Source organism: Nothobranchius furzeri, chromosome 6 (assembly GCF_043380555.1).
Source record: "Nothobranchius furzeri strain GRZ-AD chromosome 6, NfurGRZ-RIMD1, whole genome shotgun sequence".
In the NCBI taxonomy this organism is placed as follows: domain Eukaryota; kingdom Metazoa; phylum Chordata; class Actinopteri; order Cyprinodontiformes; family Nothobranchiidae; genus Nothobranchius; species Nothobranchius furzeri.
In genome coordinates, this window is record NC_091746.1 from 75,656,830 (window position 1) to 75,673,482 (window position 16,653).

The 16,653-nt window shown below is 46.0% G+C and overlaps 1 protein-coding gene across 3 annotated transcripts in view; it reads right to left on the reverse strand.

Moving 5' to 3' along the window:
• clip1b (CAP-GLY domain containing linker protein 1b) overlaps positions 1-16,653 on the reverse strand; it is a 64,198-nt gene that overhangs the window by 46,042 nt on the left and 1,503 nt on the right. The window contains exons 1-7 of one of the 3 annotated variants that reach the window (XM_070552566.1): positions 13,569-13,776; positions 12,082-12,267; positions 8,044-8,424; positions 7,153-7,286; positions 6,805-6,929; positions 1,475-1,676; positions 1,020-1,217 (exon numbers count right to left, since the gene is read on the reverse strand). In XM_070552566.1, the coding sequence (XP_070408667.1) occupies positions 1,020-1,217; positions 1,475-1,676; positions 6,805-6,929; positions 7,153-7,286; positions 8,044-8,424; positions 12,082-12,267; positions 13,569-13,620 (1,278 nt within the window). In that variant the 5' untranslated portion in view covers positions 13,621-13,776. Of the gene's footprint in view, positions 1-1,019; positions 1,218-1,474; positions 1,677-6,804; positions 6,930-7,152; positions 7,287-8,043; positions 8,425-12,081; positions 12,268-13,568; positions 13,777-16,653 lie in introns of those variants that run through there. The other 2 variants (XM_070552567.1, XM_015943510.3) reach the window with 2 other exon arrangements.

Genomic DNA, 16,653 nt, shown 5'->3' on the forward strand with positions numbered 1-16,653 from the left:
AGTAACACTCCATTTGCAACATGGAACAAAGTAATAACTAAGAACAATACAACCCCCCCACAATAAACATGCATAAACACCCCCAAATAGAACAAAATAACTGAAAACATGACTACCCACAATGCACCTCGCCCACTAGTTCTTTATTGTTCCTGAAATCCACCAAAACTGATTGTCCTTGGTTGTTTTTCCTATAGGTCCACAAATATTAAAAACGATATGTAAGTCTGCATATCAGACTGGAGATAGAGTGATGCTTAATAAACAAGCTGAATTATATAAATGTGTTTAATACTTGTTTCAACTAAGTATCTTTAGTTCCTGTAACTCTAACTAGTACATTCAACTTATGGACTCAAGCACATTGAAAATGTTTTCCTGCTTGCTTCATTACTTGAACAATTTAAGGCAACAGGTTAACCGAAAAATTTCAAGTAAACCGTACTTATCCGGGTTCTCAGTGATACAGTGGGAGGAGCAAGAACACATCTGGGAACTGGAGAGTACTTTCCATGACGCATACATAGGAACAGTACTTGGGCCGAGTACTTGGGTCAGTGTTTTTGACGTTCCGCAAGTAAACAAGTTCAGACAAGTACGCATACTGGAAAACTGCCCATATTTTTAAAAAGGCAAAAGTAAACTGTTGTTTATTCCTTTAACTCACATGAGGGCAAACCTCCGGCCATCAGAACGTTTGTATCACCGTGCAATTTCAATCATTCATCAATTAATCATCCATTATCTGAACCACTTCACTCTCCATAGGATCCTAGCGAGCTAGGGTCTAACTCCCTCAGTCATCGGGGGAAAGGCAGGGGGGCACCCTGGACAGGTCAGTCCATCACAGGGACACACAGTCACACACTCACTCACAGCTAGACACACTCCAGAGGCACCAATTAAGCTGATTCTTAAAGAGGACAAAAGAAAGACCAAATTCAAAGCTATAACACTTTACTTTGACAGGCAGCTTTATGATATGTAGTTGTTGAAACACACGTGTGTCCGTCTCTAACCTGATCTCGGCCTTTCCTCAGCAGGGCCAGCTCCTGCTGCATCTCTCCTGCGTGGCTCGTTGCCTTGGCGACCTCGCACCTCTCCAGGTCCCTCTCTGCCAGCAGCTGTTCGATGTGCTGCTGTTTCTCCTTCAGAGCCTCCTGCAGCGCTGTTGTGCTGGAAATCTTACGGGCGTACCGAGCAGACGTCTCTGTCAGCTGAAAGAGGAAACAAATTCATCCCGTGGCACAGAGACTTGCTGAAACACGATAACGGTCATGTGAGTTCAAATACTTTATAAAAGACAAGTTAAGCAAACTAATCTCACGTCTCTGTGGGATTCATATGTAGATTCAGAACTACTGGTTGTTGATGAAGAGGTATTTTGTGTTACTTGAATAAAACCAACACAGTCTGACAGATCTTGTCTGACCCCAACACTCAGCTGTGTGTTTGATCTCAGGAGGAGCCCTACCAGTCCTGCGCGGCTGGGTTTGCCGCTGATCGAGGAGGTGGCAGAGCTGAGGGAGCTGATGGAGGAAGCACTGGGGCTCTTCTTCAGAACGGACCTCCTCCGGGAGCTCTTTGTCTTGGTGGGGGTGGTGCAGGGGAAGCCGATCCGTGTGACCTTGTGGATGGGAGCAAACAGGCCGTACCTGGACAAGCACTGGAAATATCTGGGAAGGGAACAGGTTGGATCAGACAAGGAAAACCTTTCATTCCATTAATGCCGTTATGACCGTGTTAAATGTTAACTTAATAAGGCCTCTTTTATAACGTTGTTTATGAGGGACCGATTCTTCATTAAATGCATCTGATTTAAAGCTGCAATAGCAAATCTATGAAACAAGCAGCTCGTAAACACAAACACTAACCCTCTCCTCCACTATCAGTCCTGGGATACATCCGTTGGAACCAGAAACCAGCATTGCCAGAGGAAATGAGATAGCGCTTAAACACCAGTCTCCGTTTTTGCGGTCTAAACATCTTCTGTTGTCTGTGACTTCATAAGGTGATTTTCTTTTTGGGACTCTGGTAGTTTGTCCTAAAGGTGATGTGGTAGTAGCGGCTGTTTCTCGTTCTCTGATGTTATTGAGCGGAAAACCTCACACACCAGTGATGCTCTGTTGCTAAATACGTGGGTGTGTAATGAACGGAAGACCCAGCGACGTGCGGAAGTGGAATGGTTCGGTGAAACAGACAACCGGATGGTCCAATGGTTGGTTTTGGTCCAAGACGTGTTATTGGCAGAAAATTTTAGACAAATGCGCAAGAACCACTTTTTTTGGGTTTTTTTTTTCTTAAACTCATTCACTGCCATTGACGACCAAAGTAGTCATTTGCATGTTTTTACTGTGTGGGCGTCGGACGAGCCCCCGCACCGTGAGAACAAACATCTCAGCTCTAAAGCCGATCTTCATCCGCGTACGTCACACGTCACGTGATCAGGAAGCAGAACATCCATGTGTTAGGAGATCGTTTTGGGCCGCTGCTGTAAAAAAAAGTGAGGCACGAACCGGAAAAGATTCTTCCGATCACAATTCAACAACGGATTATGAAAGAACGGATAACGCTCGAAACGTGTGGATTCTTCCTGATGTAAGAGGTGAGTCTCCACTTTGTTTTGGCGTCGACATCATCCTAGCGCGCAACGTTCTGTCACTCTTAAAAAAACAGTAAAAACGGTGACAAACGCTGGCAGTGAATGAGTAAATCTCCACAATATATTTATAGCTATAATATGTTTGAACATTGTTAAGAGGCATGAAAAAAGTATTTTGGGCTAGCTTGTTTTGTAGATTTGCTATTGCAGCTTTAAGGTTTCAACTGCTTTAACCTTACTTTAGGAAATAAAATAACCCTATCCCTAACGTTGCTAAGCTGAGTCCCATCCTGTCCCGCTCTGAACTTGAGACAGTTCTCCACACCTTCATCTCCTCACGCTTAGACTACTGTAACTCTCTTTTCACGTGTCTGAGCAGAACCTCCCTGAACCGTCTACAGGTGGTTCAGAACGCCTGTGCTCGGCTTCTGACCAAGTCCTCCAAACACACCCACATCACCCCGCTTCTCCTCTAGCTTCACTGGCTGCCAGTCAACTTCAGGGTTCATTTCAAGATCCTGGTTCTGGTCTATAGGGCCTTACATGGACAAGCACCATCTTACATTGGTGATCTTCTTAGTCCCTACACCCCCAGCAGGTCCCTGAGGTCCAGTGATCAAAGCCTACTGGTTGTGCAGCACCAGGCTAAAGGTCAAAGGTGACAGATCATCTGCTGCTGTAGCCCCCAGACTCTGGACCTCTCTCCCCCTGAGCCTGAGATCAGTGGACTCAGTGGTCTCCTTTAAAAAGCAGCTGAAGACTCACTTGTTCAAGCTGGCTTTTGTATGACCTTCTTCACCTCTCTCTCTTTATTCTGCTCTCCCCACCTATTCCACCTTCCTCAGGATCCACTGGTTTCCCTCTTTCCTGTTCACTCTCTCTCTTTCTTTACATTTTTTAATCACAATTGTCTATTTTTGCTCATTTTAAATATATTTTTTAACATTTTCTAAATGCTTTTTTATATTTTTACATTTTTTGTTTTTGTGAAGCGCCTCGTGATTTTTATCTTGAGAGGCGCTATAGAAATGATATTTTCGTCTTCTTTAATAGACTGAATTTGATACTAAAGGCTTGTCCAGTTAAAAGGTAAGGAGTAAAAGTCCATCAATTTTTTTCCTCTGCTTATCCAGGGTTGGGTTGTGAGGGCAGCAGCCTAAGCAAAGAGGTCCAGATTCCCCTCTCTCCAGCCACCGGGGCCAGCTCCTCCGGCGGAATCCAAAGGTGTTTTTCAAGCCGGCTGAAAAACATCTGGGCCTTTTCCATTAGTAGCCACTCAGCACAGCTTGACTTAAATTCAGTCTCAATTCAGTTTATTTATAAAGCACAACAAGAGTCAGAGTCATTCAGAAGATCTTTCATGGACGTAAAGACAAAGAGTCGGAGAGGGTTACCGGGGTCCCACCCTGGAGCCAGGCCTGGGGTTGGGGCCTGTGAGTGAGCGCCTGGTGGCCGGGCTTTCACATATGGGGTCCGGCCACCAGGCGCTCGCTCACAGGCCCCAACCCCAGGCCTGGCTCCATCCAACTGTGGACCCACCACCCGCAGGAGGAACATGAAGGGTCCGGTGCAGTGTGGATCGGGTGGCAGAACGAGGCGGGAGCCTTGGCGGTCCGATCCCCGGACAAGGAAACTGGTTTTTGGGACATGGAACGTCACCTCGCTGGCGGGGAAGGAGCAGGAGCTTGTGGCAGAGGTTGAGCAGTACCGGCTAGATATAGTCGGACTCACCTCGACACATAGCATTGGCTCTGGAACCCAAGTCCTTGAGAGGGGGTGGACACTCTCCTTTGCTGGAGTTGCTCCGGGTGAGAGGCGGAGGGCTGGGGTTGGATTTTTGTTAGCCCCAAGACTCTCTGCCTGTGTGTTGGGGTTTACCCCGGGGGACGAGGGGGTAGCTTCCCTGCGCCTTCGGGTCGCGGAACGGGTCCTGACTGTTGTTTGTGCTTATGGGCCAAATATCAGTTCAGAGTTCCCACCCTTTTTGGAGTCCCTGGGACGAGGGCTAGATAGTGCTCCATCAGGGGACTCCATTGTCCTGACGGGTCTACCCAGGACACGTTGGAGAGGTTACATCTCCAATCTGGTCCGGGAACGCCTTGGGGTCCTGCCGGAGGAGCTGGTGGAGAAGGCCGGGGAGAGGACGGTCTGGAGCTCCCTAGTTGGGATGCTGCCCCCGCGACCCGGACCCGGATAAGCGGAGGAAGACGGCAACGACAACAAGAGTCGTCTCAAGGCACTTCACAAAATAAACATTCCAATACAGGTCAGTTCATTAAGCCAATCAGTAAAAAGTTTCCCATGAAAGGAACCAAAGCAGATTGCATCAAGTCACTGACTAGTGTGAGTCCTTAAAGCAATCCTCATGTTAAGCAAGCATGTAGTGACAGTGGAGAGAAAAACTCCCTTTTAACAGGAAGAAACCTCTAGAGGATCCTGGCTCAGTATAAGCAGCCATCCTCCACGACTCACTGGGGATGGAGAAGACAGAGCATACACACACACACACACACACACACACACACGGTTACATTGTGATGTCTTAGTAAATATTTTATGTGGTGAAAGATAAACTTTATTGTATTTATCCTAGTGGATCTATAATTAAACGGGTAAACTAGTAGTAGCACATCCAACGTCAAGGAAAGCAAAAAGTTATTATCAGGAGAGGGAGAATGTTTAAGTGGTTAGCAGCAGTGTGCTAGACGATGGCCCCCTCCATGAGGCCACCACAGCTCAGCAGAACATCGTTGTAGCTTCTTCTGGGGAGAAAAACACTTAGAGAGAAAATAAAGTTAACAGCTGAAATAGCAGGAAATAATACAGTTAAAGAGCAGATTGTAGAAGAAAGCAGTAGAGTGTGAAAAGTGGTCAGTGTGTCCTCCAGCAGTCTAAGCCTATAGCAGCATAACTACAGAGATAACTCTGGATAATCTATCCTATTTAGATGGAGGCATGTTGGAGGCAGGGCAAGGGGGAGCCGTCTTTACCGACTGTACACTCCACCTCCCTCTACTCCCCCACTTGTCCAGATCTAGGCTAACATCAGATTTTAACCATAGGCCCTATCAAATAAAAATGTTTTAAGCCTATTCTTAAAAGTAGACAAGGTGTCTGCCTCACGGACTAAAGCTGGGAGTTGGTTCCACAGGAGAGGAGCCTGATAACTAAAAGATCTGCCTCCCATCCTAAGTTTAGATATTCTTGGAACCACCAGTAGACCTGCAGTCTGAGAGCGAAGTGCTCGGTTAGGAACGTATGGAACAATCAGATTACTGATGTATGATGGAGCTTGATTATTAAGAGCTTTATAGAGCACACACACACGCACGCACGCACGCACGCACACACGTGCGCGCGCACACACACACGCATGCACGCACACACACACACACACGCACGCACACACACGCACGCACGCACACACACACAGACAGACACACACGCATGCACGCACACACACACACACACACACACACACACACACGCGCACACACACACGCACGCACGCACACACAGACAGTAACGGATCTCTCTGTGCTTGCTTCACTGTTGCTCACGTTTCTTCTGTACTCCCTAGGTTTTCTTCAGATCAGACCAGTAAATCGAGAGCTTCTCCTTCCAGCTCAGCTCTCTTCACCACGACAGACCGGTACAACGCCTGCATTGCTTGCTCCCAGGCAGTGGGCGGGCATCGTGCTGGACATGATGCGTCCAATCTGCCTATCGATCTCCTGCTCCATCTTTCCTTCACTCGTGAACAAGGACCCTCGTCCCCAGTCCAGAGGTTATCAAATAAAACACAGAACCTTTTGTACATCAGCAGTGTAGGTCGAGCACCATCCCGTCCCATCAGAACAATCCAAGTAAGATTAAAAGCTTCAAAATAACTAAAAAGAAAAAAAATCCCTGTAAATAAAATGAAGACTAGTCTAAAACGAACTACAAATAAAGCCATGATGCCATAACGCTTGCAAAAGGACACTGAATACCTGAGGGAGGTTTATCATGTGCCATTGTACACAGTACAGTGTTTTAGTTTATCATAAACGTCCAAAGGAACAGTCCTGAGCGTGGTACAACTCTGAAAGTTTTCCTAAACAGCCTCACAACCTGCATCCCAAACACTTCAGCAGCAGCTCTACAAACAACATCTGCCTGAATGTAAACATCCACAGCTGTCCTGCATCTGTGCTGCTCACCTGGTCCCAGCTACAGCACCGTCGTTCTTGCCCAGAGGTTCATCCAGCTCCACACCACACCACGCTCCTTTGGCAAAGTCTGTTTCTCCCAGAAAGCGCACCACTCCTGCCTTGGTGCCACCAACCTAAGCAAGAAGAAATGCCATAAAAATTCATTTTATGATTAGATTCTGCAGACAGACACGTTCTCCTAACCAGAAGTTGTTCACAGAGATGTGATGAGCTATTTGAGTGTAACTTCTGAAAGTTTCCTTAAAATAACAAATAAATAAGAAATTCATTTCAGTACAAAACCTAGACAAATGTCTTCCGTCTTTTCCACAAGGATCCATTCACAGTGTCGCTTACCAAAACACGGTCTCCCAGCCTCAGCTCCCTCCTGATCTTCTTCATGGAGTCTGGGTCAGACAGGTTGGACACGGACTCGCTAGACGCCACCATTCGGTTCAGAGCACTGCTAGTCTTTATGCCGGAGACTTGAGCTGAAAGAAGCCGTACGTGGAACATCAGGAGAAGGAGAAGAAGAAAGAAGAAAGAAGAAAGAAGAAAGAAGAAGAAGAAGAAGAAGAAGAAGAAGAAGAAAAAGAAGAAGAAGAAAAAGAAGAAGAAGAAAAAGAAAAAGAAGAAAAAGAAAAAGAAAAAGAAAAGAAGAAGAAGAAGAAGAACGGGAAAGAAAATGAGTTCTTAAGCTTGATGGGTTCTACTAAGATTCTCAACTACATAAATAAAATGAGACAGAAATCCAATAACAGCGATAAACTCAGACTGTTCCACTGCATCTTAATGCCAAAAGGTAAAGGTGTGAACTTCACAAAACAGATCAAAATTGACATTTTTGTGAGGTCTGGGATGTTCTGATACCCCAGAGCAAGTTTAGGAAACATCCATCCATCCATCCATTTCCTATACCCGCTGATCCACGCAGGGTCATGGGGGCTGGTGCCCATCTCCAGCTGCAAACAGGCGGGGTACACCCGGGACAGGTTGCACACACACACACACTCACACCAAAGGACAGTTTAGAGAGACCAATCAACCTGACAGCCATATTTTAGGACTGTGGGAGGAAGCCACCTGGAGCCCCAAGCTTAGAAAACAAACTATTTTCAGGTTTCTGTTTGTTTTCTTGTTTGTCCTCTTTAGTCATCACTACTTAAGCAGAACACTAGTCTGAAATGACATTATTTACACCTGAAAATAAAAAACAACACAGTTGTTACCCTGAAAATGTCCCCTTACCAGTGGAGGTAGGGGCAGCAGGTGCAGGCTCGCTTGCTGCAGGGCCTCCTTGTGGCGGACTGGGCTGCCCTCCATTAGTCTCCTTCTCCGGGAGCGCAGTCCTGGAGAGCTTTGAGGGACGAGTGAAAATTCCCCGTCCATCCTCACACTGGAAGTACCGGACACCAGCCACCGACCCATCATTCTTACCGATGGGCTCGTCCAGCACGATGCCCGCCCACTGCCCAGGAGCAAACTGCGTGCCCCCGACAAACTGCACATAGCCAGGCTTGTTGCCATTCACCCAGATCCTGTCACCTATCTGATAATCTGTGTTTCCATCCTGGGTCGGGGGGGTCACGCCGACGAGGGGTTTCTCAGGAGGAACCGGCTTCGCTGCAGCTGCAATCAGAATGACATTTTATTAAAATAAAAACATAATAAATATGACATGTTTGACGTTTGCTTAAAGCTTCAATTTCTAAATTATTCCACTTCATTTTCAACAGCTGGTTAAACAAAATATCCTTGTAGTGAGCTGGTAGACTCAGATTTCATGTTCAGCCTGCATGAAAACGTCAGAGAGACTGATTACCTTCTCAGCGGCCGAGTGGTATGGACTCGGAAATCGGGGTTCAAATCCCAGTCGGGTCATCCCAAAGACTTTAAAAATAAGACCCAATGCCTCCCTGCTTCACATTCAGCTTTAAGGGGTTGGATTGGGGGGTTAAAACACCAAATAGTTCCCAAGCGCAGCCACTGCTGTAGCTCACCGCTCCCCGCAGGGATGGGTCAAGCGCGGAGATGTGATTTCACCAACGTGTGACAATGACTAATGGAACTTTATAATCAGAAATAATAATAAAAACATTTTTTAGTGCACCACCCATTTTAAACCACATTTCTTGTTAAGTGTAGGCAGCTTGGGGAGTCAAGTATACCAAAAAGGCTGTGCCATCTCTGACCTGTAATGTTGTAATGGCCATGAAAAACGGTTAATTCCGAGAAAAGCTGGTTAAACATGTCATCAGCTTAGACACTCCACCTTAAATGTGCATGTCCCAACCCACCTCAACATTGGCAATATACAAAAGTTGGTGGCGGTAATGCTAAAAGCAGAACGTAAGTCCAAGCTACAGCTAACATCTTTGATGGGCAAGAGGAAAACAACAAAGAAGAATTTCGGAGCACATGTAATGTTCCAGGATGTCCTGGGAATAGAGCTCTGAATGAATGTCAGATAGATCCACAGCTTGCCTATCAAGTTATCCTGATTGTGTACACAGCTGAACACAGGGTATCTAGCTTTAGTCAGCATCTTACAGGGTATCTAGCTTTAGTCAGCATCTTACAGGGTATCTAGCTTTAGTCAGCATCTTACAGGGTATCTAGCTTTAGTCAGCATCTTACAGGGTATCTAGCTTTAGTCAGCATCTTACAGGGTATCTAGCTTTAGTCAGCATCTTACAGGGTATCTAGCTTTAGTCAGCATCTTACAGGGTATCTAGCTTTAGTCAGCATATTACAGGGTATCTAGCTTTAGTCAGCATCTTACAGGGTATCTAGCTTTAGTCAGCATATTACAGGGTATCTAGCTTTAGTCAGCATCTTACAGGGTATCTAGCTTTAGTCAGCATATTACAGGGTATCTAGCTTTAGTCAGCATCTTACAGGGTATCTAGCTTTAGTCAGCATCTTACAGGGTTTCTAGCTTTAGTCAGCATCTTACAGGGTATCTAGCTTTAGTCAGCATCTTACAGGGGTTTCCCAACTGCCCTACTCAGTGTGACTCAGATTGGTTCGGCACAGCTGGATAACCTTTTCCAACAGCACAGGTTCGTACTTTCCCAAAAAAAATTTCCGTGCCAGTTTTGATGTACTTCCAAACGTACAGAGTTGAGTAAAAAACACAACGGCGTCCAACGTGGGTGCTGGGGCTATTCTTTCCCAGCGGGGAACTAACAAATTCCGTCCCTGCGCCTTCTTTTCAAGAACATTCACGCTCACTCTGTGCCGCTACAGAGTGGGGGACTGGAGCTGCTGGCGGTGAAGGGGGCTCTGGAGGAATGGCGGCAGTGGCTGCTAGGAGCAGCGGATCCTTTCATAGTTTGGACACATCATCACAACCTCATCCACCTTAAAACCGCCATTAACTGAACCCCCAGACAAGTTTTTCTAAGCCTAAAACTTCAGCACGGCCTACCGACCTGGATCCCACCATGGCCAAGGACACAAAGAAGTTCACGGGTGCCTGCAAGGTCTGTGCCCGATACAAGTCTGACACCACACCCCTCTAAGGGACCCTGCAACCCTTGCCGGTTACCAAGCACATCGGCTTGGACTTTGTGACTGGTCTTCCAGTCGTGGACCACCTGGACACCATTCCTAACCATCAACAACCGCTTCTCCGAGGCTGTCCATCTGTTTGCTCTACCAGGCCTGCCAACGGGCATGGTCTCGGACAGTGGACCCCAGTTCCGCTTCTGGAAGGCTCTGTCGTATGGTGGCCGCTTCTTCCAGTTTGTCCTCTAGCTCCCACCCTCAAACCATCAACCAGATGGAGCATTCCAATCAACAGCTCAGACACTATCTACGTTGCTTTGTCTCAACCCAACGCTCTCGATGGGTCACCTTCCTCCTCTGGGCTGAGATCTCGCACAACCTCCATGTGTCGTCTGCCACAGGTCTGTCACCTTTCGAAACCTGTTATGGCTACCAGCCTCCAATGTTCCACCATCAGGAGCCAGCGGTGTCTGCAGCCCAAAACCTGGTCTAACGGTGCAGGATGGCCTGGATCCAAGCTTGTGCCTCTATTGTCCGCTCCAACTCCTCTTACATCGGACAATATCAATGCCGTCATCAACCCGGACCCGCCTACATGTGTGGCTCTCCACAATCAACCTCCGCCTGCAGACAGGCTTCACGAAGCTCGTACCCCGGTTCCTCTGCCCTAATGTGGCAAGGTGGAGAAACGAGGGCCCGGGCGGGATTCGATCCTCAGACTCCCAGGTGATGCGTGCTAACCAGTCAGCCAAAGGGACATCCCCTTGGCCAAGTAGCCAGGGCACATGATCAATCGGGACACTGTAGCTGGACGCTCACACTGCCACACTTATGTTGTGGATCCGGTTGTCAACCCTGTGGCCTTCTGCCTCCCTTCCAGTCTGCGGATCCACCCTGTTTTCCACATGTCCCAGCTCAAACCTAATGTCTCCTCGTCTCTTTCCCTGCCTGCCGACCCAGCGCCGCCTCCTCGTTTCGTTGATGAGGATCGTGTGTATACGATGCATCACATCTTGGACGCGCATCGTCGAGGCAGAGGTTGGCATTATCTGGTGGGCTGGCTGGGCTACAGCTCCGAGGAGCGCTCCTGGGAACCTTCACACTCCATTCTGGATCCCTCCCTCATCTCAGACTTCTGGGCGAGCCGCCCTGGGAGTTCTGGTGCCGTCCCTAAGGTGGGGGGGGGGGGGGGTACTCAGCACCCCCCGTAACACCAATCTACCTTTCTAGAACTCCATTACTCATCATTCCACCCGCCGGATGTCTGTCTTCACGTCACTGCCCAGAGTATATAAGGAAGTCTGCCACTCCTGCCAGCACTCAGTCATCGTATCACCTAGATCCGAGCCACGAGGTAACAGGGTTTTTGTCTGCATCACGATCATCAAGACGTCAGTCAGTGTCTTACTCTGAAGTGTCAGCTCAGCCTCATTTCCTTTCGAGCTCCGCCTGACGCTCCTTTACCAATCTTGTGTCAGCCACACCTGGTGCTAGCTACTCAGCATTTGGGTCGTAACACACACCACAATCAAACTAACTGCTGTCGTCACTCAGTCGTCTCCCCACAGCGGCTACCGGACTCTTTTCTTGGCATTGTGTTAACACACACCACCATGCTCCAGACCTGCCAAAACGCTTTCACAGGGGTTCACACTGATGGTGTTCAGTTAATCAACATATTTGTTTAGCAGCTCCCAACTACTTTTATTTTTGACACCTACAAAATTAGTTCAGATTGAACTACTTTAAACATTCATTTCCCTGATAACTACTTACCAGATGACGGGGACGTCCTTGATGGAACACTAGATGGACGCACTATTTTACTGGGGGGTTTCAGCCCACTGGTTTTGCCTGGTGTACTCATGGCTCCCTGTTTGCCCCAGGGTGGGGGAGCCTGATCGGGGTGGGGGACGAGGCCTTCCCCACTGACCCACACTATCCCAAAATAATGGGAGGGAGCTGGAGAGCAAAAACAAAAATGAAACCATTTCTAAAAGGAAGTCAAAAACAAAGAGTTGATTTGATTCCTGACGGCAGGTCTTTTTATAACCAGCAGACAGAAAGGCTGTAAAACAACATTTGTTTCTCTAAGAGCCTCCTTTAGTCACAGCTTCACCCCAACGTGCTCCGTATGCCCCGTGCGAGCCAGCAGTAACGTAAATGTGAACTCGTACAGAACTTGTGCCCTGTTTGGTTTAAATATGGTCTTGTTTTCTTCATCAAAGTCTTGTGGGTGGTAAACACAAACCTGACCACACAGATGATTCATTGCAAAAAAATAAAAAATAATAAACACTTAAATTCACACAGAGGCTTTGGGTTTGCTGGATGTTGGTCTCTTTTTCTGTTTGAACATTCTTGGTGGGCATTTGTCAAGAGTCGACTGTGTTGTCATCCTAAAACTGCTCCAGTAACCTAAATTGTTCAGAGTTTTGTAAAAACAACCGCAGGTTTTAATAATTGTTTATGGGGTCTATTATGCTTTAGATTTGTCTCTAGAAGGCAAAATTCAGCTCAATTAAATTGAGATCATTTTTCCCTTTAAAAGTCCATAAACCAGTGTCCATTTCTCATATTTCTGACGCTAATGAGTAATTTGAACCTTAAGGCACCTTCTGCATTTACTCTTTAAGGTCCTTTCTCACAGGTAATTTCCTTACATCCAACATGTATGCTGTAAGAAGGGTCCTCATTAGCATGGAAAGTATTTTTATACATAATCATACCATTTGGTTAGTAATATGGTGTCTCTCAGGTATTAAAACTGTAGGACACAAGAAATCACCTTTAAATCGTCTCTCAAGAGAAACATATCTCACTTTCTGGCTCCTTGTGTACGCACTCTGAAATTACAAAATTAGACAATTGTAGAAACAAAAATTCTTTAAGTTATCAAATAGTCAGTAAATATTTTGATGTATTAAGTCAGGGGTACCCAAACTTTTTAAGGCCATGTTTATCTTAGTTTTTATTTTTTAAATGTAAATATTGTTCGGTGTTTTTTTATTTCCATTCTTTAAAGGGACTTTACGGAGTTTTGAATTTTTATGCTCGAGATCGCCCCATCAGGCCAAAAGCGTAACGGCAGCTTCAATAGCAGGCTCGTGCACGAGGCACGCATACTGTACGTGCACACTCCTTAACGAAAATAACAGCTGAGACAGTCCAGTGCATGCGTGCGTGCGTGTGTGTGTGTGTGTCCCGGAAGACAGAGGACAGGAGAACACGCAGCTAATTAATTAAATAATGTGGTTCTGTACCTTTCTCTACAGCACAGCGACAAAGGTTTATGATGGGCCAGTCCTCCTGCATGCTCAGATCATTCCCTTCCCTTGCTTGAAAAATTGTTCCAAAATGAAAGTTGAACCCACATCTTTTTTATCTGTGAATTCAATGCCGTTCGGCGAGTCTCAAATAAAAATTTGGGCATCTTACTGTAAAAAATATACCATTAATGTAAAAAAGAAACTCTAAATAAACTATGTTCACATCCAGAATCAAACCCGGGTCTTCTGCATGAGAGTCAGACATCTTACTAGGTGAGCTACACTCTAGTAACATTCACAGTATCTGTAACATTTATATCCTTGATGACAGCTGAAACAACGTCAAACCAAAGAACGGTTCGGAGTGAAAATGGCTATTTTGTTGCTAATTAGCAGGAAATATCTAGAAGAAAGTTCTACAGAAAGTAGCTAAGGGTCCTCAGAAATGTAGCTAGCTTTGTCACTAGGCGTTAGGAACAGCGACAAAGTGGCACTGCCTCTCTCTCTGCTGCTAAAGCTACGGATAGCAAATGCTACGGGCTATGCCTGAGCATGAACGCGCATGAAGCAGCCTGCTCGACCCGAGCATCTCTCTTTTTCTGTGATTTTACAGAAAAACAGGCAATCACAGTAAAAATGCCAGGGCTCATTCTACAGGACCAGGGCATTGCAGGAGAACGTATGAAGAAGATATTTATTATTTCTATACATGTTTTGGCTGTCACACTTCCATAATGTCTCTTTAATACAAGTCCAAAGTAAGCTAATTATGAAAAATCTGAATATAAAATGAAAGAAAGTATCTACATTAACAGCCTACTGGACAGTGACACCCTCAAGGGGTGGCTGGGGGGCGGGGTCTGGGAAATTGCTGGCCCCCCTTTGGTTGTTCACCTTCTTGTTCATGCTGCTTCATGCAATATAACATACAAAAGATAAGACCGTAACCTAACACAACATGCCACCCAGCTCCTGGTGCAATCTACTGTCATTTCCAGCCTCGACTACTGCAATGCCCTTCTAACTGCTCTTCCAGCCTGCACTGTGAGACCTCTTCAAATGGTCCAGATTGTAGCGGCGCGTCTGGTCTTCAATCAGCCTAAAAAAGCACACGTCACCCTTGAAGAAGAAGAAAGAAGAAGAAAATATCATTTCTACAGCGCCTCTCAAGATAAAAATCACGAGGCGCTTCACAAAAACAAAAACAAAAAATATAAAAATTGTAAAAATATAAAAAAGCATTTCGAAAATGTTTAAAAATATATTTTAAATGAGCAAAAATAGGCAATTGCGATTTAAAAGAAAAAATGTTAAGAAAGAGAGAGAGTGAACAGGAAAGAGGGAAACCAGTGGATCCTGAGGAAGGTGGAATAGGTGGGGAGAGCAGAATAAAGAGAGAGTGGTGAAGAAGGTCATACAAAAGCCAGCTTGAACAAGTGAGTCTTCAGCTGCTTTTTAAAGGAGACCACTGAGTCCACTGATCTCAGGCTCAGGGGGAGAGAGGTCCAGAGTCTGGGGGCCACAGCAGCAGATGATCTGTCACCTTTGACCTTTAGCCTGGTGCTGCACAACCAGTAGGCTTTGGTCACTGGACCTCAGGGACCTGCTGGGGGTGTAGGGACTAAGAAGATCACCAATGTAAGATGGTGCTTGTCCATGTAAGGCCCTATAGACCAGAACCAGGATCTTGAAATGAATCCTGAAGTTGACTGGCAGCCAGTGAAGCTGGAGGAGAAGCGGGGTGATGTGGGTGTGTTTGGAGGACTTGGTCAGAAGCCGAGCACAGGCGTTCTGAACCACCTGTAGACGGTTCAGGGAGGTTCTGCTCAGACACGTGAAAAGAGAGTTACAGTAGTCTAAGCGTGAGGAGATGAAGGTGTGGAGAACTGTCTCAAGTTCAGAGCGGGACAGAATGGGACTCAGCTTAGCAACGTTAGGGATAGGGTTATTTTATTTCCTAAAGTAAGGTTAAAGCAGTTGAAACCTTAAAGCTGCAATAGCAAATCTACAAAACAAGCTAGCCCAAAATACTTTTTTCATGCCTCTTAACAATGTTCAAACATATTATAGCTATAAATATATTGTGGAGATTTACTCATTCACTGCCAGCGTTTGTCACCGTTTTTACTGTTTTTTTAAGAGTGACAGAACGTTGCGCGCTAGGATGATATCGACGCCAAAACAACCAAAACAAAGCGGAGACTCACCTCTTACATCAGGAAGAATCCACACGTTTCGAGCGTTATCCGTTCTTTCATAATCCGTTGTTGAATTGTGATCGGAAGAATCTTTTCCGGTTCGTGCCTCACTTTTTTTTACAGCAGCGGCCCAAAACGATCTCCTAACACATGGATGTTCTGCTTCCTGATCACGTGACGTGTGACGTATGCGGATGAAGATCGGCTTTAGAGCTGAGATGTTTGTTCTCACGGTGCGGGGGCTCGTCCGACGCCCACACAGTAAAAACATGCAAATGACTACTTTAGTCGTCAATGGCAGTGAATGAGTTTAAGAAAAAAAAAAAACCAAAAAAAGTGGTTCTTACGCATTTGTCTAAAATTTTCTGCCAATAACACGTCTCGGACCAAAACCAACCATTGGACCATCCGGTTGTCTGTTTAACCGAACCATTCCACTTCCGCACGTCGCTGGGTCTTCCGTTCATTACACGCCCACGTATTTAGCAACAGAGCATCACTGGTGTGTGAGGTTTTCCGCTCAATAACATCAGAGAACGAGAAACAGCCGCTACTACCACATCACCTTTAGGACAAACTACCAGAGTCCCAAAAAGAAAATCACCTTATGAAGTCACAGACAACAGAAGATGTTTAGACCGCAAAAACGGAGACTGGTGTTTAAGCGCTATCTCATTTCCTCTGGCAATGCTGGTTTCTGGTTCCAACGGATGTATCCCAGGACTGATAGTGGAGGAGAGGGTTAGTGTTTGTGTTTACGAGCTGCTTGTTTCATAGATTTGCTATTGCAGCTTTAAATCAGATGCATTTAATGAAGAATCGGTCCCTCATAAACAACGTTATAAAAGAGGCCTTATTAAGTTAACATTTAACACGGTCAT